Raw genomic sequence first — 24520 nt, forward strand, 5'->3', positions numbered from 1 at the left:
ACAAAACGAAATGACAATTATTTAGTTTTATTTATGATAATATTACATTTTTACCATATCAAATTTATTATGGTTACAGTTGTTTAGATTTAACCCGTGAAAAAAAATATTCTTACATTATTAGTTTGTAAAACGTTTTTTGTTTCTAAATTTAACCCATAAGTTTTTAGTGTTTTTAGATTTAACCCGTGAAAGAATTATATCTGTAAAAGTTATTGTGCGGTATACTGTGGGTTAAATTATATTTTTTTGGGTTCACCAAGAATTGTCTTATTATAAATACTCTATTTTTTTTATATTTAACCCGTGAAATAATTATTCTCACATTAATTTATTAGCATAGTAGTAATCATTAAAAAAAATTGTTTCATATCAAACAATATAGTTATTATTGAATCTTAGAGTTTTTAATGATTTTATAAAAAGGTATTAATATAACTATAAACAATGTTTTAGGAAATTATAAACCAACCTTTCTTTTTTGTCAACATACTATAAACCAAATTGTTAGAGATATTTTAGGATTCTAATTAATTTTTTTTTTGTGTAATTGTTTAAGAATTAACTTTGTAAATAAGTATAACATAAATGTTAGAACAACAAATACTTCAAAATGTTAATATAGATATATTTATGTGTCTTTACTATTATTGTAACCGTTTAAACAAAATAGTGAACATTTTATTTATATGTAAAGATGTAGTTTGTGGTATTGGACAGTAAATTAATATAGGTTTTTCTAGAAACATAAATAATTAAAAATCTCACAAGTAACGGTTACAATAATAATATAGACCAGCATACTAAGTCAATATATCTCCTCCTCCAGCCTCTGTTTTTCCGGTCTCTCTTCAAACTGATGAGGATTTTAATCCGGTGAACTTTTCTTCCCCTTCTCCAAATTTGTATCGCTTTTACAGAGGGAAATAATTAAATTAACATCTCAGTTTAGTTAGTAATTATAGCTGGTTTGGCTAGGTTCTCGCTCGAACGATGCTTTCTTGAAGCTTGCCTCAAACATAGCTAGTAATCATATTCTTTTTTCTCCAGCGAATCAATGATTTTCTAATCTTGTTGCTATTGCCATAGTAGGTTTTATCCATAGTTTCATCAGCTTGACCTATGATCATAGGATATAAATATATACCGCACAAGTATGTAATATACTAATATCACATGAATCACTAATTTATAGGGATGTAAAAATGTGAAACAAAAGGTTACAATTACCTTGTTATGATGGACACCATAGTGCATCCGGATATGAAACAAAAGGGTTCCCTAGTAAAAAATAAACATACACAGCATGCATGTTTTAAAACATTTCTTGAGCCTTTATTGGTCAAAATTGTAAAAAAAATATAAATACTAACGTTTGGCTCCCATGAGGTGCATAACTGGAGTTGCAGCATTTCTACCGCGCATGTTTGGTAAGTTTGTGATGGTTTAATTGTCCTTTAAGCCTGAATAATCCAGAAAATAAGTAGTATGACTCATGTTTGCTTTGTTGCTACATATAGCATATGAACGACGACTTTACTAATAACTATATTTATTTGATCCTTACTTGAAGTAGTAGAGCGTAACACTTCCCTTACTGATAGATTTCTTATATTCACACGCTATAATCCTTTAAAAATAAATAATAAAAAACTGGTTATTGTTATTAAAGACGACCATATAAAAAAATCTTGGAGGATAAGATTAGTTACCTGCTTTTTGAGTGTCCTCGGTCGCGACAGATTTGGGAGTTGACTCCGGTAGCTTTGGACCCCCAACGCTTTCCATATGCCTCAATATATGCGAATTTAGACTTTATTTTTTGGCGGGCATCTTCTCAGTCGGGTGTCACAGATATAGCTTTACAGCTTCCATGGATCATTTGGTCTCTTTGGAAAGATAGAAATAAAAAGGTATTCCAAGGCATAGAGGCTGAACCAAATGATATTCTCGGTCAGGCGGCCAATGATAAAGCACTTTGGGAGGAGGCCAAAGCTTTTTCGAGAGGACACATGGCACCAACGCCACCTTTAGAGGATAGGATCTTTTCCTCATGCTGTCAGATAGACGGTTCATGGAAAGGTTCAGATCCTTTTCAGGGTCTGGGTTGGTGGTACTGTAATGATGAAGGTTCGACGCTGCTTCTGGGAGCAAGAAGTTTTCGTCGTGGATCTACGCCCCTTCATGCGGAGCTGCAAGCCCTGATTTGGGCGATGGAGGCTCTCTTGGAGGCTGGGGTGGACTGTCAAGCCTACGAGACGGATTGTGCAGAGTTAGTCGAGATGGTGCAGACTCCAGACGACTGGCCGGCCTTCACGAATTTGATGGAGGATTTCTCATTGCTCAGATCGTCATTTCCTTCCTTCACCCTTTCCAAGATCTCTCGGGAGTCCAATGCCAGAGCTGACTGTCTGGCCTGCTTTTCAAGATCTTTGCCTTCTGAAACTTCTTTTGTAAACAGCTATCCTCCACTTTGGGCTACCAATCGTGGAGTTCTCTTTTAATTTTATTGTTTGGTTGAAAAAAAAAAAAAAGATTAGTTACCTGCATATCCATACCTTATAAAAACTAAGTCACTATTACTTACCTTTCAAATTCTTATTGATTTGCTCAACCACGGTAGTCTTAAAGATTGGGTTGCTAATGAAAAGATAAAGCTTCATATGATTAGGTCATTTTCTTTCATTGGCTGACATATTATTTATATAGTACATTCTTCATGATAGATTTATGTGTAATATCATATTATTTAGAAAGCAAATAATATGATATCAAGCAAATATCTTTGAAAATATGACAATTAAGAACTAATGCAAAGAATTTTGTAGTGAATTATGGAATATCCCATATAATTCTCGTCAATCAGTAATCCTACTATACTAATTGAGAAGTACAAATATGAAACTAACCTTAAAATGGGTAGAAAATTACATTCAATTGCCATTAGAAAAGATTAATTAAACTTAATTAACTAATTTAAATAAATATAATTAATTAAAAAAACACTCACAGATTAAATATTAAAAAATCTAAAAAAATCTAAAAAAATATTTTCTCTCTCTAATAAATTATGGACGAAATTACAAATTATTTTTTTAAAAAAATATATAAATCAATCAGAATTTCAAAAACTAAGATTTTATATCCAAGTATACAATACAATTACTTTTTAATAACTAAATTCGAAAATTTTGTTAAGTTTTCAAATGATGATTCTCCTATCATCTTTATTTTATTTTACTTACAAATTGTTTGAAATTTTCATATAATACTTATAATATAAAATGCATATTTTTTTTCTGCATATGTTGTGATTTGATTTTTTTAAAAACTAAGATATATTACTCATTCTATGAAAATGTGTGTTTTAATTTCCACATTGGCAGGTTGGTAAAACTAAATTTATATAAATGATAAATTAATAATTTTTATTTCCTCATAATTAAAATATTTAAATTACGATTTTATATTTCACAAAATAATGATGCAAATACAACAAACAAACAATATAATACTGTAATAATACGTCAAAAATAAAATACTATAATATTGTAAAATAATTAGTATTCAAATAGACTAATAGATTTACATAACAATTTAAAATAAATATTATCTCAAATAAAATAACTTTTTTATATAAATAAAACAATAATTTTATTATTATATTATAATTTTTTCTTTTAAATGTTGACCCGTGCTTTAAGCACGGAATATATCATAGTAATTAGTTTATTTGCTTATACTAAAACTAGAATATGACCCGTGCTAGAGCACGGGTTGAAATTTTTTTTTTTTTTTTTTGGTAATTTTTATTTAATGTGATTATTTTATTTATTTTAAAAAGGTTTTTATACTAAATATGACTTATGAAAATAACATCTATTCTATAAGATATATTCTAGTATATCTAGATTTTGATCCACGCTATAACGCGGATTAAGTTGTATTATAAAAAAACTATCCTACTATATTAATTGAGAAGTACAAATATGAAACTAACCTTAAAATGGGTAGAAAATTACATTCAATTGCCATTAGAAAAGATTAATTAAACTTAATTAACTAATTTAAATAAATATAATTAATTAAAAAAACACTCACAGATTAAATATTAAAAAATCTAAAAAAATCTAAAAAAATATTTTCTCTCTCTAATAAATTATGGACGAAATTACTAATTATTTTTTTTAAAAATATATAAATCAATCAGAATTTCAAAAACTAAGATTTTATATCCAAGTATACAATACAATTACTTTTAATAACTAAATTCGAAAATTTTGTTAAGTTTTCAAATGATGATTCTCCTATCATCTTTATTTTATTTTACTTACAAATTGTTTGAAATTTTCATATAATACTTATAATATAAAATGCATATTTTTTTTCTGCATATGTTGTGATTTGTTTTTTTTAAAAACTAAGATATATTACTCATTCTATGAAAATGTGTGTTTTAATTTCCACATTGGCAGGTTGGTAAAACTAAATTTATATAAATGATAAATTAATAATTTTTATTTGCTCATAATTAAAATATTTAAATTACGATTTTATATTTCACAAAATAATGATGCAAATACAACAAACAAACAATATAATACTGTAATAATACGTCAAAAATAAAATACTATAATATTGTAAAATAATTAGTATTCAAATAGACTAATAGATTTACATAACAATTTAAAATAAATATTATCTCAAATAAAATAACTTTTTATATAAATAAAACAATAATTTTATTATTATATTATAATTTTTTCTTTTAAATGTTGATCCGTGCTTTAAGCACGGAATATATCATAGTAATTAGTTTATTTGCTTATACTAAAACTAGAATATGACCCGTGCTAGAGCACAGGTTGAAATTTTTTTTTTTTTTTGGTAATTTTTATTTAATGTGATTATTTTATTTATTTTAAAAAGGTTTTTATACTAAATATGACTTATGAAAATAACATCTATTCTATAAGATATATTCTAGTATATCTAGATTTTGATCCGCGCTATAACGCGGATTAAGTTGTATTATAAAAAAACTATTTTTTTATTTTTATTTGATTTGTTTAGTGTTTAAAATTATATATTGTATTTTGATTGTTAATTCTATGACTTAACCTATAGTATAGCACATATTAATTTTATGACCAAATATGTAACATATGTTTGTCAAAATCATCGTGACCGAGAAAGCCTACCAAACAACATTATTCCAAAATTAAATTTAATTCAAGAAATCATATTTTTGAAATTTTAAGTCGTGCTTTAGCAAGAAATCATATTTTTGAAATTTTTTCATATTATAGTAACATATTATTGACTCGTGGTATAACAAATCAAATCAAATTAAACTATTTTTAAAGATTTCAAATTAAATTATTTAAAAAGTTTATTATAGTATATATAACTATACAATTTAACAAAAGAAATATATGAAATGAATTTAAATATTTAAATTTTGACCTATTAATTTGTAATCAACGAAAGAGTGATTAATTTCTATTAATTTCAGATATTTTTTGTTTATATATGTTTAGTTAAATATTCTTTGAGATTTTATTTTATTCTTTAGAATATCCTTTTTAAGAGGATCATAATCCTAAGGGGGAGGTATTGGTTTGAGATTTTAAGAGAGTTTTAATGAGTTTAAATAAAATCATGGAAAGTATAAAGTTGAGGATTCTTACTGATTGTTTAGAAAGTTTTTAAAAATTTTGCTGATTTGTTTTTCCTAATCTTGTAAAATCGCTCATAAAATCTTGTAAATTCTTGCTCAACAAATATTGCACAATATTCTTTTGATTCAACACTTCTGTGAAAAAAAAAAAAAATCTCTTTGTGTTCAGGGTTCTTCTCTCAACATCGCAACCTTCAACATCACCACACACGACGGTGGTGGTAGCCATAAACGGAGGCTCTCTTCTTCTCTGATCTATATAAATTGTTAGGAAGTTATTTTAAATCTTGCTGATTTGTGTTTTCTAATCTTGTAAAATCTTTCATAAAATCTTTCAAAATCTTTCTATTTCATGAAAGAGTTTTCATGACTTTTGTTATGAAGGAAATGATATAAAATCCTAAACCAATAACACAAAATTTGAATTCATTAACAATCCAAGATTCTTTTGTTTTAATTGAATAACGTAAAACTTTCCATGACTTTATAAGACTCTCAATCCAATAACACTAGATTTATCAAGATTTTAGATAACTTTTTACAAATGCACAACCAATAACACCAAATTTTTAAAGAGTTTTAAAAAGTCTTGATTGAATAACAACATATTTTACATAACTTTTAAAGTCATTAAAATTCTTTCTAAATCCTAAACCAATAACCCCTCCTAAATCTATATAACCTATCAAATAATCAATTCATATAACCTATCAAATAATTAATTTTAGTTATAACCTATATTAATATTATATGGTCTACCAATTTGAAATCGTGTACTTCCGTTTTATTAAAAAGAGGATGTCATGCTAACGTATGTTAATGTTGAGTTGGTAAGAATATTGCATAATAATATTCAGTTTCTAAAGGAGATATATACAGAAATAAATGTATTTCTTGCTTACAAAGTTAAATATTTGCTAAAATTTGATTTTAACCATTTGGATTATCGTGCTTATGAACGTTATCTACGTCATAATTATAATTGAGAATGTAACCTTTTGTTTCTCAAAATCCTTCGATTTACATTCAATTACCATAAAGATGTATTAAAATAAGTTTTGAGCATTTAATCTTGATCTCTTAAATGATGGTGTCATGCAGTGTATGACAATAAGCGTAAATAAATTTGATCGATTAATATAGTTCCATTAATTGAGTTAAGTAGAAATATTATATTAGGAAAATCTGTAGGGGTTAATTAAGTGGAAATGTTATTTTAGGAAAATCTGTAGGGGTTAATATTGCAAAAAAACAAATTAAATAAGATAAACTTCAAGGGCATAAATCAAAATGTACTTTAAAAATGTTAATATAGATAAATGTTGATAACCATTTAAGTTTGATCAGATAGACATTATACGAGAAGATGTGATTGAAGGAGAACTGATGCAAAAATAGTAAAAGAGTTCTTCACTTATCTTGAAGTTCAGTTATTCGAAAATGATTCTAGATTTTAAAAAAATCTAGTTATAACATATGCGTCATGATTCTAGATTATTTTTTTTAAAATCTAGTTAACATATAACAAGGTTTGAGCGAAGTTTTCCCTGCATCAAGATTTGGAATTATTTCTATGTTGGTATATAGTTTGATGATTGTTAACCCAGTTCAATATTAAAAACGTGTGTTTTATATAAACAAAAATAACTTTTCTTGATTTCTTTATTACAATAAATCATCTATAAAAATAAAATAAAAACCTACGAAATAGTATAACATTAGTGAGAACATGATATCAGAGCATGAAACATAATAAAATTTCTTAATTGTTATGAACTATAACTACAAAACACTTATATGTGTTTGTAATATTTTGTAAAGAGAGCAAGAAATAATAAAGAGAGAGAGGAGAAGCCACAAGAGTGAGAGAGAGATTGACGTGTCTTTTTGATCAAAGAAAACTTATCTCTATCACTCTTCTACGACTTTTATTTATAGTGAACTACAAAAGACATTAGTCATACAACTTATTCATTTGATAATGACAAGTGGTAAGTTAGTGTAAGATTACATGAACAAGTGTCATGACATATGTTTCTTGATGGATTAATCATATTTGTATTTTATAATATTAAGTTTTTTCTGTTTCCATCATGGGTGACGTAAACACGAACGACACGAACACGAACCAAACAACCATGGAGATGAGACGCAATCTCTCCAGACGATTTGGGTGTTGTGTACAATCCTGTTGCTGTGATCTCACTCCCATTGCTGAAGGGGACCAACTACGAAGAGTGGGCTTGTGGGCTGAAGACGACTCTCTGCTCACAAAAGAACTTTGGTTTTCTGGATAGTTCTATTGAAAGACCCGAAAAAGGATCTGTCGATCTGAAAGAATGGTGGACAATTCAAGCATTGCTGGACTCTTGGATCCGAATGACGGTTGATCCGTCTCTCTGTTCCAACATATCTCACCGCGATGTTGCAAAGGATCTGTGGGATCATATGAAAAAACATTTCTCTGTTACAAAGGTCAACGTGTTCAGCAACTAAAAGGGGATCTAGCTTGCTGCAAGCAGAGTGGACTTGCGATCGAAGCTTACTATGGAAAGATGAACCAGATTTGGGATAGCATGTCTAATCACCAGCCTGTTCGTGTCTGCAAATGTGGGAAGTGTGAATGCAATTTGTAGTCATTCCAGTAGAAAGATCAAGAAGAAGACAAGGTCTATGATTTTTTGTCTGGCCTTGATGATTCATTTACGACGGTCAGATCAAACTTAGTGTCTCGAACACCAATTTAACCAATGGAGGAGGTGTATAATATTGTTCGACAAGAGGAGGATTAATGAAATCATGCTAAAAAGGTGATGATATTCATTAAGTCACTGCTTATGCTATTTATCAAAATCCTCGTTTCAATCCTCCTACCCGTGGTGATGATGGGGTGGGATTGTGTAAGCATTGTCACCATCCTGGCCATCCTTCTGATAGCTGCTTTGCGATTATCGGCTACCCGAGAGTGGTGGGGTGAGCGTCCACGTAGTTGAACATTTCAAGGGCAAGGACGTGGTTCTTCGGGTGGAGTTTCAGCTGGTGGTCGTGGTTTCCCTTTCAACTACGCTAATGTCATTCATGTTCCTAACATAACAATCAGTGAACAGGAAAATTACGTAGTAACGGATGCCGCTCGTGACAGTGTCAGTCACTTAAGCAACATTTAGTGGCAAAATCTGATGAAGATGTTGAATGCTTGGTGGCGCAAGTTCTAGTAACAAAAAGCTCTTTGGTAAGTATTTTCTCCTTCTTGGATATTGGATACAAGAGCCTCACATCATCTCACTAGTAATTATGACATTCTTACAAATGTAAGACAAATGGATCCGGTGCTAGTGATTTTGGCCGATGCTCGTGAGTGGATATCCAACAGGGAAGGAACTGTTGTTTTGGGGACCAACCTGGTTTTGAAATCTGTTTTTTTTTTTTAAAAGAACTGCAATCCGATCTTATCTCCATAGGTCAGTTAATGGATGAGAATTGTTGTGTCGTGGAAATGACTCCTCGCCCTTGTTATTCAGGACCTTGTTTCGAAGATGACGATTGGTGCGGGGAATCATGATTATGGAACCTTTCATCTGTATCGTATGGAGCTGCTGGCATCAGTGACAGCACAAGAGGCAAAGGTTTATGATTTGTGGAATAATAGGATGGGTCATCCCTCTCCAAGGGTTGTTGGTTTACTTCCAAATGCTTTCCTCTTAGTGATAATAAAACCTCGGGCTTAGTCTCATAATTTTTCTCTCTGCTGACATGGCAAGGGTGAAAAAAAAGGGCGACTAGGGTTTTTTGCTTTCTCGTCAAGTTTGTTGCCGCCGGTGGTCTTTCCAGGGCCTCCTGCGGTGGAGATGGATGTTGTAGAGGGGGCGAAGGTGGGGGATGAACGTGTGGTTATGTCGAAGGGGGTGGCGGAGACGTCAACTGGTGCTATTCAGGGTCGGGAGATTCAAAAGGGGGTCTCCTCATCGGTTCAGCCTGCAAAAGATGGGAAACGCTCCTTCCTGCAGGTCGTTCAGAAACGTTTGTTCACTCAGCAAAAGTTTGCAGTGTCGGAGGTAGATGGTAAGGAGAAGGTTGTGGTGCCGAAGGAGGTTTTGTTGGTGCGAAGCCTTTGTGGGAGGATTTCGTTGTTGGTAAGTTCCTCAATGATAAGGCTCCACACATAGGGAAGATTCACATGATTGTGAACAAGATCTGGCGGCTAGGAGATCGAACATCTTTGATCGATGTTTATGCAGTAAATGATTTTATGGTGAAGTTCCGTATCAGGAATGAGGGAATGAGACATCGCATACTGAATCCGGGAATGTGAAACATAGCAGATCTGCCTATGATTGTCTTAAAGTGGACTCCATTCTCGGAGGAAGCTCAACCAGGTATGAAGTCTGTGCGCTTATGGGTCACCCTTAATAACGTTCCTCCTACCATGTTTACGGACAAGGGGTTGGAATTCCTCTCTAGTGCGGTGGGGAAGCCTATAAGTTTGCACTCTAAAACTGAGGCTTGTATCAGTTTCGATGAAGCTCAAGTTCTTATTGAAGCAGACCTGACAAAGGAGTTACCACGGGAATATGTGTTTATGGGTGAGGAAGAGGGGGAGCTCGACTACGTAATTCAGTACAGCTACCCTTGGCTGCCGCCGCGGTGTACTTGTTGTCAGAAGTGGGGACATCTTGCTGCAACTTGTTTAACCACAGATGCCTCTACGGGGTCTGGTAAGCAAGCTCAACAGGATTCTCCACCTACAGTCGTTAGTGAGGAGATTAGTATAGTCCAAGATCAAGCTCATCCAACCTTGGCAGTTGCTGTGATCCCTTGCACGGAAACTTCAGAAACTTCAGACATCTTACCAGGCTCAGCGGTGGACAAAGGAGCAGATGATTGGATTACGCCAAAGTCTGCTCGAAGTAGTCCGGGAAAAAGGCAGGAGGCGCCAAAGTCTGATGCTGATGTTTCCCTTTTAAAAAACTCTTACTCTATTTTGGGTGAAGGAACAGAGCTGGTTGATGAAGTTGAGAAAGATCAGGGTGAGGTTGCAGGTGAGGCAGCTAACCCTTCGGGTCTAGAGGATAACAATGTTACCATACGTCAACCTCGCCCTACAACACGGGGGTCCCAGTCGGAAGTTCCCATGCGTACATACTTGCACCGGGGAACCAAATCAGTGAAAAAACAAGGCTCCAACCTTCCTGCTCTTTCTAATAGGGATCCCCCTAAAGATCAGAGTACGAAGCCTCAATTCAAACATTAATGTCAGGTTTCTGCTGGAATGTGTGCGGTTTAAATCGATCTTCAAAGCATTCCGTTATAAAGCAGTGGGTTGAGGGTAATAAGTTTCAGTTTGGCTGTCTACTGGAAACTCGGGTTCGGGAAAAGAAGGCTTCGTGGTTGGGAAGTCATTTATTTCCTGGTTGGTCGGTTTTAACAAATTATGAGTATAGTCCTCGGGGACGCATTTGGGTTCTCTGGAAGGGTAGTGTGAGGATGGACCCTTTCTACAAAAGTGAGCAGTTGATCACATGCTCGGTGAAGCTTGATGATCAATCTGAAGAGTTTTTTTGTTCTTTCGTTTATGGTCTCAAAACTGTTGAGGCTCGGAGAGTTCTCTGGCAAGAGATTAAAGACCACCATGATTCACCTATTCTCCGGAATAAGCCTTGGATACTGTTTGGTGATTTCAATGAAACTTTGGATATGCAGGAGCACTCTAGGTTTGACGCCAATCCGATGCTCACAGGAGGAATGAGAGATTTTCAAGCCGTAATCAATCATTGCTCTCTCTCTGATATGACTTTTCATGGGCCGCTTTTTACATGGTGTAATAAGCGAGATGATGACCTAATTCTAAAGAAACTCGATCGGGTGTTGGTGAATACAGATTGGGAGCGGGTGTATCCGCATGCTTATAATGTCTTTGCAGCTGGGGGTTGCTCTGATCACTTACATTGTCGCATCGTGATAAAGGGGGATGGGACTCCTCTTGGTCCAAGGCGTAAACCGTTTAAATTTGTGGATCTGATGACGGATATGGATGAGTTTAAACGCTAGTGGAGTCGTATTGGAAGGACACGGCTCCTCTATTCTTGTCAACGTCCACACTATTCCGGTTCTCTAAGAAGCTGAAAGGATTGAAGCCAGGTCTTCGTTCTTTAGCGAAGCGTCGTCTTGGTAACTTGGTTGTAAAGACGAAACAGGCTTTAGAGGTTCTGTGTCAAAAACAACAGGCAAATTTGGCTAATCCAACCCCTATATCGATGGAAGAGGAAAATGAAGCTTATGCTCGATGGGATTTCCTGGCTGGGTTGGAGGAGAAATTTCTTAAGCAGAGGTCCAAGCTGCATTGGTTGAAAGTAGGTGATAAAAACAACAAAGCCTTCCATAGAGCAGCTGTGGTTAGAAAAGCGCAAAACACTATTAAGGAGATACATTGTTCTGATGGCAGGGTGGTAGTTAAGGATGAGGAGCTTAAGATCGAGGCTGAACGACATTTTTGCGAGTTTCTGCAGTTCATTCCACCAAGTTTTGAGGGCTCAACGGTTGCGGAACTTGAGCTCCTGTTGCCGTATCGTTGCTCCTCTGTTGATCAGCAAGTGCTAACAAGGTTTGTCTCTGGAGAGGAGATTAAGCAGGTTCTGTTTTCCATGCCAAATGACAAATCGCCTGGGCCTGATGCCTTCACCTTGGAGTTCTTTAAGTCCACTTGGGAGATTTTTGGTGCTGATTTTGTTGTCGCAGTGCAGTCATTTTTTGCAAAAGGTTTCTTGCCGAAAGGTCTAAATGCCACAATCCTTGCACTAATCCCCAAAAAAGTTTCGGCCATGGAGATGAAAGATTATCGACCCATTTCTTGTTGTAATGTGGTCTACAAAGTGATCTCAAAGATCATTGCTAATAGGCTTAAGCGGGTGTTGCCAAAGTTTGTTTCTGCAAATCAGTCTGCATTTGTCAAGGACCGTCTGTTGATTGAAAATGTGCTTCTAGCCACTGAATTGGTGAAGAACTATCACAAACCATCACTCTCTGGATGTTGTGCTATCAAGATTAACATTTCAAAGGCGTTTGATTCTGTGCAGTGGTCCTTCCTCTCTAAGGTTCTCTCGGCCATGCAGTTTCCTCCTATGTTCATTCACTGGATTATGCTTTGTGTTACCACCGCCTCGTTCTCGGTTCAGGTCAATGGTGAGCTTGCGGGTTTTTTTAGGAGCTCTCGGGGGCTTCGTCAGGGTTGTGCTTTGTCACCGTACTTATTTGTCATCTGTATGGACGTCCTTTCCAAGCTTCTTGACAAGGCGGTGGGTGAGAGGTTGTTTGGTTACCATCCTCGGTGCAAAAATCTCGGTCTAACTCATCTTAGTTTCGCTGATGACCTCATGGTTCTCTCTGATGGTCAAGCTCGGTCCATTGAGGGTATCACTGGTGTTTTCACTGAGTTTGCAAAAATGTCTGGACTTTCTATCAGCATGGAGAAATCTACTCTCTATTTGGCAGGCAATGCAACACCTATCCCTGATTCTACTCGGTTCTCTTTTACTATTGGATCTCTCCCGGTTCGATACTTAGGCCTTCCTTTGGTCACGAAGCGTCTTACCACTTCGGACGGTTTACCGCTGCTAGAGCAAGTTCGACAGAGAATTGGTTCATGGACGGTCCGTCATCTCTCCTTTGCTGGACGTTTTAACCTGATATCCTCTGTTCTTTGGAGTGTGTGTAATTTTTGGATGGGGGCATACCGCTTGCCTAGTGAATGTATTGCGTAGGTTAATTCGTTGTGTTCAGCTTTTCTCTGGTCTGGGACAGAGCTGAATACTCGAAAGGCGAAGGTTGCTTGGGAGGTTGTTTGTAGGCCATGCAGTGAGGGCGGTTTGGGGTTAAGATTACTGCACGAGGCTAATACTGTTTGCTGTTTAAAGTTGATTTGGCGCTTGGTTTCTCAAGGTGACTCTTTATGGGTGAAATGGGCTCACTCAAACCTGTTAAAGGACGTGTCATTTTGGTCAGTGAAAAATACATCTACCTTGGGATCATGGATTTGGACTAAGCTCCTTAAGTTCAGAGATATGGCATGACCTTTCTGTAAGGTTGAAGTGGGTAATGGGGAACAAACATCGTTTTGGTTTGACAACTGGTCTGGGTTGGGAATTCTCTCGGAGGTTGTGGGTGAGCGAGGTGTTATTGATATTGGTATACCCTGGAGGAGTTCTCTGGCGGAAGCATGGGCTCACCGTCGCCGCAGGCGACGTCACCGATCAGACACCTTCAACGCCATTGAAGATGCTCTCCAGTTATCCCGACAACAAGGTCAACAGCGAATGGACAGAATGCTCTGGCGGGGGAAGAATGATGTGTTTCGTCCAAAGTTTATCACTCGAGATACCTGGAATCATGTTCGCACTACGTCTGCTGTAGTGGCGTGGCACAGAGGTGTTTGGTTTGGTCATGCTACACCAAATTTCTCCTTCTGTGTGTGGCTGGGGGTTCTTGATCGGTTACCAACTGGTGCTCGCTAGGTTGCATGGAACGGGATGGCTGCGGGCGCTTGCACCTTCTGTCAACTCACCATGGAAACTAGAGACCATCTATTTTTGACTGTGATTATTCTTCTGTTGTGTGGTCGGGACTTGCGAAGGGCCTGATGAAAGCACAGTACACGACTGTTTGGACTGCTCTACTTGCTCACATTTCTAACCCTCAGCTTCCTTTAGTTGAGGGTTTCCTTATCCGTTATGTGTTTCAAGCTGTTACTTATGCAATATGGAGGGAAAGGAATGGAAGGCGGCATGGCTCTGCACCGACACCAGCCTTGACCATCATTCAGTGGATTGACCGGCTCTTTCGTGACCAGCTCCTTGCTATCGGTCAGTTGGGGGATAGGAGATACGATGAGGGTTTTGGGGTTTGGCTACAATCTCGCTGCTAAAGGGGATTCCTATTTAATTATCTAAATCAAATATTTTCTCAGCAAATGTAGAACAAGTTGTAAAACAGAACTTTTTTTCTTTGAATATAATTTAACATTAAATTCAAAAAAAAAAAGATAATAAAACCTCATCCGTGTGATAATAAACATACTCTCCATGTGATGTTTGTTCCACGCCAAACAAACAAGATTTTGTTTTCCTCTTAGTGATAATAAAACCTCATCCGTTTTTGAGGTTATTCTTGTGATCTTTGGGCGCCATATAGAACACTGTCATCTTCTAGTGCTCGATATTTTCTCACAGTTGTTGATGATTTTTCACGGAGTGTATGGATTTACCTTCAAAATGACAAGACTGAAACATCCAACAATCTCAAAAGTTTAATTAACTTAGAAGACCAACAATTTCGAAAGCAAGTAAAACGAGTTAGAAGTGACAATGGGACAGATTTTGTAAGCATGGCTGTGTACTTTTTGGTCACATGGTATCATTCATGAAACGTCATGTGTAGGGACACCACAACATAACAGACGAGTCAAGAGAAAGCACCATCATATAGTGAACGTTGCAAGAGCATTACACTTTCACTCTCATCTCCCGTTTAGCTTTTGGGGTGAATGTGTCTTGACAGCGAAATATCTGATTAATCGCACTCCTAGATCAGTTTTGAGTGGTTTAACTCCATATCATAAATTACATGGCACTGCTCCTGATTATGATCATATCAAGGTATTTAAGAGTTTGTGTTACGCTCAGACTCAAGCTCATAAAGAAGACAAATTTGCTCCTCGAAGTCGGGAATGTATCTTTGTCGGCTACCCATACGGTAAGATCGCATGGCGATTATATGATATTGAGACGCAAGAATTTTTTCTGTCACAATATGTGGTCTTCTATGAAGAAAATTTCCCTTTTTCCAAACTTGCATCTCCTGTCGTTGAGGAAGAAGAAGATGGGGTGTGGGCTTTACTTTGGCTGTAATTGCAGATGACGAGAACATGCCTGCATATGGTCCAACTTTGATAGGCCCAATAAATTTTGAAAGCCAATTAATCTCCCAACCTTTTTCAAGTACATCGAGTTTGCTCTCTGTTTCTCCATCCCGTTCGACTCCAGCTTCTTCGCCGCCGTCTACTCGGATCCCGACACACATAACAACGTCAACCTCTTCCTCCACTGATTTGACATCCTTTGCTACTCCGACTCTTCCACTCACTCACCCTGCGTCACCACAAGCACATAATTCTGAAGCTGCGGAGGAGATTGTTCAACCGGTTATTCCTCTTTGCCGTGGTGCTCGACCACACCAGCTTCCTGTGACCCTAAGCGACTATGTTGTGAACACAGTTCAAACGAAATTGTTGGGTAATTCCAAATCTCTATATTTGATTGATAAGTATGTTGGTTGCTCTCGTTTTTCAGTCACTCACCGGGTGTACTTAGTGGCTATCACCGAAACTGTGGGACCAAAAATATACAAACATGTGATGAGTACAGATATTGGAGCTCTGGAGAACAACCGTACTTGGACGATTGAGGATCTTCCTTCTGGCAAGAAAGCAATAAGCTCCAAATGGGTTTTCAAAATCAAGCACAATTCAGATGGTAGCATAGAATGCTACAAGGCACGCCTAGTTGTTCTTGGCAATAAGCAAGTTGAAGGCGTGGATTATGGAGAAACGTTTGCTCCCGTAGCTCGTATGCAAACTGTTCGTATGTTATTAGAATTAGCTGTCGGTAACAACTGGCATGTGCATCAGATGGATGTGCACAATGCCTTATTGCACGGTGATTTGACAGAGAAAGTTTACATGAAACCACTGCCAGGTTACTTTGCTGATGAGAACAAAGTCTGTCGACTATAGAAATCGCTGTATGAACTGAAACAAGCCCCCCAATGATGGTTTGCAAAGCTCACAACAACGTTAAAAGAGTATGGTTTTGTTCAATCTTTCGCTGATTATTTGTTGTTTGGTTTGATAAACAAGGAATATGCATCAACATTCTTATATATGTTGATGATATGATCGTCTCCAGTAATTCGCATGAAGCTCTTGCGCTATTTAAAGGTTATTTGGCATTGTGTTTCAAAATGAAGATTCTTGGTCCAATGAAATATTTCCTGGGTATCAAGGTCTCCCGCAGTTTTAAGGGTTTTTATCTCATTCAAAGCAAGTATGCGATGGAAATTATAGTAGTGGGGTCCAAACCAGCCACATTTTCAGTGGAGCAGAATCATGAACTTGCTTTGTCTAAGTCTCCCCTACTCACGGATCCTGAACTTTATCGAATGATTGGTCGTTTCATATACAGTGTTCATATCCTTGTTGAGCTCATGAAGCTATGAGGATCATTGGGAAGCTATGTTACGATTTGTTCAATAATTAAAGGGGAACCCTTGTCAGGGAATTCTGTTGAAGGCATAGAAATTTTTCAAATAACAGAGGTTGGTGTGATTCAGATTATTCAAGTTGTCCACTTACATGACGGTCAATTTCCTGGTATTTTGTTCAGCTTGGTACATCTCCATAGAGGCTGAATATCGTGCCATGGTGTACATCACAAAGGAGCTTATGTGGCTCAAACGAGTTCTCAAAGATCTTGGTGCTAATCATTTGCAACCAATGCATCTTTATTGTGATAGTCAGTCTGCAATACACATTGCCACAAACCTTGTCTTCCATGAACGTAAAAAACACATCGAGAATGATTGCCACTTCGTTCGTGACGAGATACAATCCAACAATCTTGCGTTTATCCATGTCTAAACACTACAAGAAAAATATAACATTGCAACATAAATTTTGCAATATTCATATTCGTTTCAATTTTGTAACATATTTTGCAATTTTTTTGCAATGATGGATACACATCATAATATTATTATAAATTTATTGCAAACTTATGATAAAAAGCAAGTGTTGCAACTTTCGTGACTATTTTGTAACTTTTTTACAACATGCAAAAAATTGTTGCAAATTAGCAATAAAAATTCAACGATTGCAAGTTATAGCTATTATGTTAGAAAATTACGAAACTAACATAGTAACAAATGAGACACTTTTTAACTAATATTTGCAAAATTTTAGTATAGATATTTTTTTTGCAATACTTACTTTTCAGTTTTCATCATAGCAAATAAACTCCTCCATATATATTTTTGTTTGTTGATATAATTTATTTTGCACACTTAAGAAAAAAATTATTGAAATTAAACTAGAGGTATGCCTTTGCTTTTATGAGGGTTTTGGGTCATATGAGTCCAAACTATAATCAAATTTATTTTAGTTCAAATTCAGATTAAAAAAATTAAATAATTAAATACAAAGAAATAAATATATTTAACACTTAATATATTATAATAAATATCAGTTACATGCTTATAGTTAGGCCTGGGCAAATAAACCGAACCCGAGGAACCGACCCAAACCCGACTCGAAAATATCCAAACCTGACCCGAACCGATTATGTATAAATAACCAATCGGTTTTTGTTTTCAAGTAACCACAGGTATCGGGTCTTACCCGAACCGAACTCGAGAACCCGTGAGTATCTGTTTATACCCGAACACATTTATACAAAATATCATTGTATCACATATGTAGATTTGCAGAAATCAGTTTGCGAGACATGGTATGTGTTTGAATTGTTTTGCGAGACATGGTATGCTCAATTTCATTTGTTTAAGATTTCATGGTATGCTCAGTTTCATTTGTTTAAGATTTTGTTCATTGTTTCTTATTGAATTTGTTAGATTATACAACTGTTTGTACAGTTATATTTCAGGTTTTTTCGGGTTTTGTGGGTACATTTCAGGTTTTTGTGGGTACTTTGGATACATTACAGGTTTCTTAAAGTCGATACCCAAATAACCCGAACCCGATAGGAACCGAACCTGACCCCGACCCGAAATTATATGAACACCTACTCGGATCCTATATTAGTAAACCCGAAAAACCCGAACCCGAATTACCCAAACCTGAACCCTACCCGAACACCCAAATGCGACTACAAGAAAACATGTTTTTTCCGACTACAAATGGGGAGTACATATGTAGTCGTCATTTTTAGCGACTATTTGGCGACTATTTGGTGACAATTTTACGACTACAAAATATAGTCATATCATAGTCGCAAAATAGCGACTATTTACATTAGTCGGTAATTTAGTCGTAATTTAGCGACTACTTTATGACTATATTGCATAACGGAACATGTAGTTGTTAAATAGTCGCTAATTTAGCGACTAAAATGCGACTCATGGTAAAGGTCACCAATAAGTCGTAATTTAAGAAAATCAAAATTTTCAAAATTTAACTCCAAACCATTAACCAAACTCAAAAACGTAAATCATAAACTTAAAGTTTAAATCTTGAACATTCAATTCTTAATCTTAGAAATTATTTCGTAAACCATAAAACTAAATCATAGTCATTCTTATATATACATAAAACCAAGCTTTAATGCTTAAAAGAAAATCTAATTTTCCAAAACTTAAATCCAAATCTTAAATCTTAACCCTAAACCCTATATCCCCAAACCCTTTACCAAACTTCAACCTAGATCATTAAATCTAAATCTTGAAGTTTAAATTCTTAATCTTATAAATTAATTCAAAAACCATAAAACCAAACCATATATATGTATATATATATATATATATACATAAAACCAAACCATAACCATTATATATATATATATCTTATTATATAAAGTTGGGTTTTGAAAGTTAGCCATTAACAAGATTTTGACATGTGTCAACTTATCAATCTCAGATTTTGACAAGTGTAAAAGTTAATATTTAAAAAGAGAAATTTGATTACAACTAAAATATAAAATATTTTGTTAAAAAATTAAAAATGTAAAAAGATAATTATCAAAAATTACAGAATTTATTAAAAAATACAAAGTTTTTTAAAATAATTATAAGGAGATTATATATATATATATTTCATAAAATTCGAAATTATAATATTATTTATTTATTTTTAATTTTAAGTTATTAATTCTACAAAAAAATAATAGAAAAAGGGATTAAGGAAAATATACAGTTAATTATTAATTTTAAATTTTGTAAATATTCAGTTATATATAAACATAGACCGTCTCATATTTAAATAATTTATTCAAAAACACTGCTTTCAACTTTGTTTAATTGGGAAATGTTTTTTAATGGGAAAGTAAATTTTTCTTTTTTTTAAACCAAAATTTTCTCATACTTTTTACTTTTTCAGTTGGGAATAGGTAAAATTAATATGTTGAACCAAAAGAAAAATTAATATATGCATTTTCTTTTCCTAATACTGTATTTTAAAATTTATTGTAGTATTTTTAGATTGTTTTATTTAATTTATATTGTTATCTTTGAATTATTTGGAATTCATATTTTGTAGTGCTTATAATTTTCTATTGTTTCTTTAATTATGTCAAATTAATTTTCTTCTAATTTTTCAATGGTTGGTTATAAAACCTTTTTTTTTTTACAAACATAATTGTTGCCATTATTCATTCATTCAATCTCAATGGGAGATAACAAGTAGAAGCTCATCAACCTAATGGATAGATAAAATAGGCTAATCAAACACAAGGTTACAACAAACATAGATAGGTAGATTAAAAAAACATAAATCGTTGTTGATAGATCCATAGGAGCTCAAAGACTGTAACACCCTAGTTTGCGGAAAGGTTTAAAAGAGTTGATTTGGACACATATGTCACCAAAATGTACTTATTTTTCCGGTCAAGGGTCCTAAGAGAACTTCATGATGGGTGACCTTCCTGGAAGTGATTGTTGAAACTGTGCGAGTGAGGACAAAACAAAGGAAAATATCATTTATTGATTTGTAGGGTCTGTAAACAAGTTTTAAAAGTCTCCCAGACGTAACAAACCGGCCATCGAATATGGGTGGGTCCACGAGCCGGGAATAGACGTAAGGCCCACTTAGAAGGTGGGCCCATGGACTGAGAGTGGACATGGGCTCACTAAGCAAGGTGGCGGTTGAGGCGTTACAGAGACACAGGGTACATCATGGTGTGTCAAAGATACTTCTACGATTATATTGGGAAATTTAACATTAGTTACTATCAAAAAAAATTTGTGACGTTAGAAAAAGTTTTTACTTTAATTGGTTGTCGGAGCAAGCCATTTTGAGATAGCAAAAGACGTGAACATGTTCTCTCCACACAGGAAGAAGGCAGAGTTGAGGTTCTCTCTATAGTGGAGAAGGTTAGATACAAGGTTATTTCCCCAAAGGAGGAAGGTGGAGGAGGTTGGACGCAATGTTATCTCCCCAAGGGAGGAAGGCGGAACCAAGGTTCTCTCCATGGTTGAGGAGGTTGGACGTAAGGTTCTCTCCATAAGGGATGAGGGCGGAGCCGAGGTTTTCTCCATGGTGGTCATACATTATTGTGATGATACATCATTGATTAGTATATTATGTAATATATTTTTTATTCAAAATATTTTTTGAGCCGACAATTTTAGTAATTAAAAATACTATGCAGAAGTGAAAGTAAAATAGTTGGCTTAATGTGTTCATACAGACATTTTCTTGGTGGTGATAAAAAATATATTTGTAACATAAAGTATATTTAGGTGTAAAAATACACATTTAATATTAACACACATCAAAGATTTGTAAATGAATATAAATCAGTGTATTATAACAAAAATACAATTTATAAATAACGTACAACAAATTTTAAAATATTTTTATTAAATTTAATTTAATTTATAAAACTTTAAATCCGCATATCGGGCGGGTCCTCATCTAGTATATATATAAAGCAAAGCTTTAATAGCTATATAAAGAAAAACTAATTTTCCCAAACTAACCCCAAAAAACTATAGTTTTCCAAATCCCATATTTTTATCAAAACATAACCCCAAACCCAAAACTTAAGTTCCAAAACCCTTAACCTTGAATTTAAAACCTTTATAATTTATATATATAATTTAAATCATAAATCATTCACCCACAATAAAACCATTGAATGTCTATAAAACCAGTATGTAAAACTATTTAGTATTTACATATAAATCAATCTATCCAAAAACTATATACTTACAAAATTTATTAAACTTAGTCATTTTAAAAACTAAAACAAATTATTTTTAAATCTAAATCAAGTCTAATATTCTTCTAAATTTCAAAACCCCAATTCCCAAATCATAAATTTCAAATCTCATTTCCTGAATTATTAACCAAGAATTGCAAAATATATATAAGTATAAAGTTTTGATCCAACAAATTACTCTTTAAATAATGAAAGCTTTTTATTGGATGATATGTAAACACATGGATTACAATATCAACCGTTGATTAATTTAATGCAACGGACAAGGTTCTTTTCTGCTCTTCTTTCTCTTTCGTCTCCCACGCTTTCTCCCCTTCTCTTCTTTCTCCTTTGTCTCTTTAGCCGATTAACTTTCTCTCCTTTCTCCTTTCTCTCCTCCGCCCGTTGCTTCATTCTATTCGATCTTCATCTTGTTGTTGTTTTCATCCTCTCAAGTTTTTAGATCTGGTACCAGAGCATTTTTGCGGATCTCAGATCCGAGAGCAAAGCTTGTCAATACGATGCTGACCGTGATGTAAACTAAGGAAGAGAAGAGAAGCTCACTCGTCGCAACCCTCTCGATTTCTCTACCGTAATTATCTCTTTGCTTTAGATTCCCTTTTAGAAATTGGCTCTAGATTCCTAGGGATTTCACATTGCTATTAGAGTCTCAATTTCGATATAGACACTTGAAATTTAAGTTACAATAGTATTTGGATTCAAGAATTTTTACGAGGTTGAGAAAATTGAGATTGTGAGGCTATCTCAAGCTTTTATTTGTATGACTTATCTTGTTCTGTGTTCATCAGATATAGTTAGGTTTATAGCTCTATTGATTGATTTGTGTTCTGTGATAGGTGAGTAGAATCATAGATTTAAGCTATATTAATTTGGGTCAGAGCTAGCATCTGAATCTTGTTGTAGGACCTGCGAGGTCATGTTCTTTTGTATGTTCGTTGCAAGGATGCTCATGGTCACCATACTCACGGGCTCTCATGTTTAAACTAATGCAGCACCCTTCGTTGTATACAACCTGTCAAGAAGCTACAAAGATCAATTTTGGCATCTAACAATTAGGATTCCCTTGTGTTAAAGATTGACATGGACACAATTGAAGTCAGTAACCTGAATAGGCAATTTCTATTTCGTCCTTCTCATGAATAGGCAACCTGAGCTCATTCTCCCTCGCTTCAAGGTATGTAAGCAACTTGAGCTCATTCTCCCTCGTTTGTGTTTGTTAAATCCAGTTTATGTATATGTAAGCAATTCGAATGCCTTGAAGTCCAACAGAATATGATATTGACAAATCTTGTTGCCCATCCTTGTATCTCTTGTAGCCAGTTATAAATATCAAACCGTAGGCAGTTTTTGTGAATTGCATTAATCTATGAATAGACCTTGATCATCACGAATTAACCATCCTGAAGTAGCTTGTCTTTCTCCATTGATGAAGCTGCCATCATAATTGCATTTAACCCATCGAGGAGGTGGTTTCTGCCAGGTAGAGGTGTCTCTTCTGTAACTACTAACATTTGTTCGGTTTTGGGGTGAGGGCTCCGTGTTTGTAGCCAGAATCGCTAACCATTCATCTGTTTCTTGCTTTGCTTCTCTTAAAACCCGTTGCCAATGATGATTTATTTTCTGAAAGGTGAGCTTGTTGCGACTAGTCCAAATCTTCCATAACAATCAGAATGGTAGTAGAGATAATCTATCATGGCTTCTCCGTTGTTTGTGAAATTGCAGGATCTCTTTAATTTTGGCTTCAAGGGGTTCAGTTGGGTTTAGAAGACAAGATATTGGAACGTTTGAGCCTCTCCAAATCTGCATTATATGTGGACAAGAGAAGAAAAGATGTTCAGTTGTTTGATTACAGTGACACATCGTTTGCAGAAAGGGTTCGTACTTCGTAGGCATGTGACATCCCTCGAGCTCTGCATTTTCAATATATATTTTTTTTTAGTAGTATGATGTATTCTTTGTATTCTTATTTTTAATTATGTTTTTAGTTTTATTTTGTAATACAGCTTTTTTGATATCATGGTTTCATAATAATAAATATAGTATTTTTTATTTTTAATATCAATTCATTCCAAAAACTACCTGTTATTCAATAACTTATATATATTTAAAAATAATTAAATCTATTATTATTAAAATTATATATATATAATACTGTATAAATATAATATAGTATAAATACATAATCGTAAATTTGTCATTTATTAGTCACTAAATTTGGAGACTACATTGTGACTATTTTAGCATAGTCATAAAATAGTCGTAGCGTAGTCGCTAAATTTAGTGACTACATTACGACTAAATTTATGACTACGCAAAATAGTCGTAATGTAGTCGCCAATTGACGACTAATTTTACGACTATTTATTTTAGCGACTCTCGATTTACGACTACTGCTTTTAGTTGCTATTTAGTCGTAACACATCGTTTAACGACTAAATAGTGACTAATAGTGCAGTCACTATTTGAATGTTTTCTTGTAGTATGCACAGGCCTAACTTATAGTATTTGCTTGCCATTAAACATTTATTATAATATATTAACTGAGAGTCTGAGAGAGAAGGAAGGAGGGAGAAGTGTGACGAGTTTAGTTTAGAGAGAGGCGATCGGCACATGTAAGATGTAACTGACTTATCTGTTTCATTCCTTTATTTTCTCATTTCTCATTTTTTCTAAGATAATAATCTATATTATTAAAGCAAGAGTACTTACTAGACTCAAATTGGACCATGACTTCTATTTGGTACGTTTACATTAAAAATATTAGAAAATCGCTTAATTAAATTAAATTAACCCATATTTTACATTTCTTTAAATAACGTTTATACCCTTTGGGCGACAACATATT

At 34.5% G+C, this 24520-nt stretch overlaps 1 protein-coding gene, 1 long non-coding RNA gene and 1 pseudogene across 10 annotated transcripts; all 3 read left to right on the forward strand.

Annotated features, from left to right (window-relative positions):
- Nucleotides 1-9000: 9000 nt before the first annotated feature.
- LOC147932924 (uncharacterized) lies at nucleotides 9001-14597 on the forward strand (annotated as a pseudogene).
- Nucleotides 14598-15596: 999 nt separating this feature from the next.
- Nucleotides 15597-17366, forward strand: LOC147932925 (uncharacterized). Its single transcript, XM_087477226.1, has 3 exons — nucleotides 15597-16425; nucleotides 16587-16667; nucleotides 17113-17366. Exons 1-3 carry the CDS (start codon nucleotides 15597-15599, stop codon nucleotides 17364-17366), a joined length of 1164 nt encoding a protein of 387 aa, XP_087333352.1.
- A 4520-nt stretch (nucleotides 17367-21886) lies between these two features.
- Nucleotides 21887-23731, forward strand: LOC104773210 (uncharacterized). 9 transcript variants are annotated; one of them, XR_015574921.1, is made up of 4 exons: nucleotides 21887-22246; nucleotides 22668-22849; nucleotides 22992-23302; nucleotides 23398-23731. It is a non-coding gene; the product is annotated as an uncharacterized LOC104773210 (long non-coding RNA). The 9 variants fall into 9 exon arrangements; XR_015574925.1 differs by having other exon boundaries at nucleotides 22992-23155; XR_015574926.1 differs by having other exon boundaries at nucleotides 22992-23155; nucleotides 23422-23731.
- Nucleotides 23732-24520: the final 789 nt, after the last annotated feature.

This window comes from Camelina sativa, chromosome 12, assembly GCF_030686135.1.
Source record: "Camelina sativa cultivar CO46 ecotype springtype chromosome 12, ASM3068613v1".
NCBI classification, from domain to species: domain Eukaryota; kingdom Viridiplantae; phylum Streptophyta; class Magnoliopsida; order Brassicales; family Brassicaceae; genus Camelina; species Camelina sativa.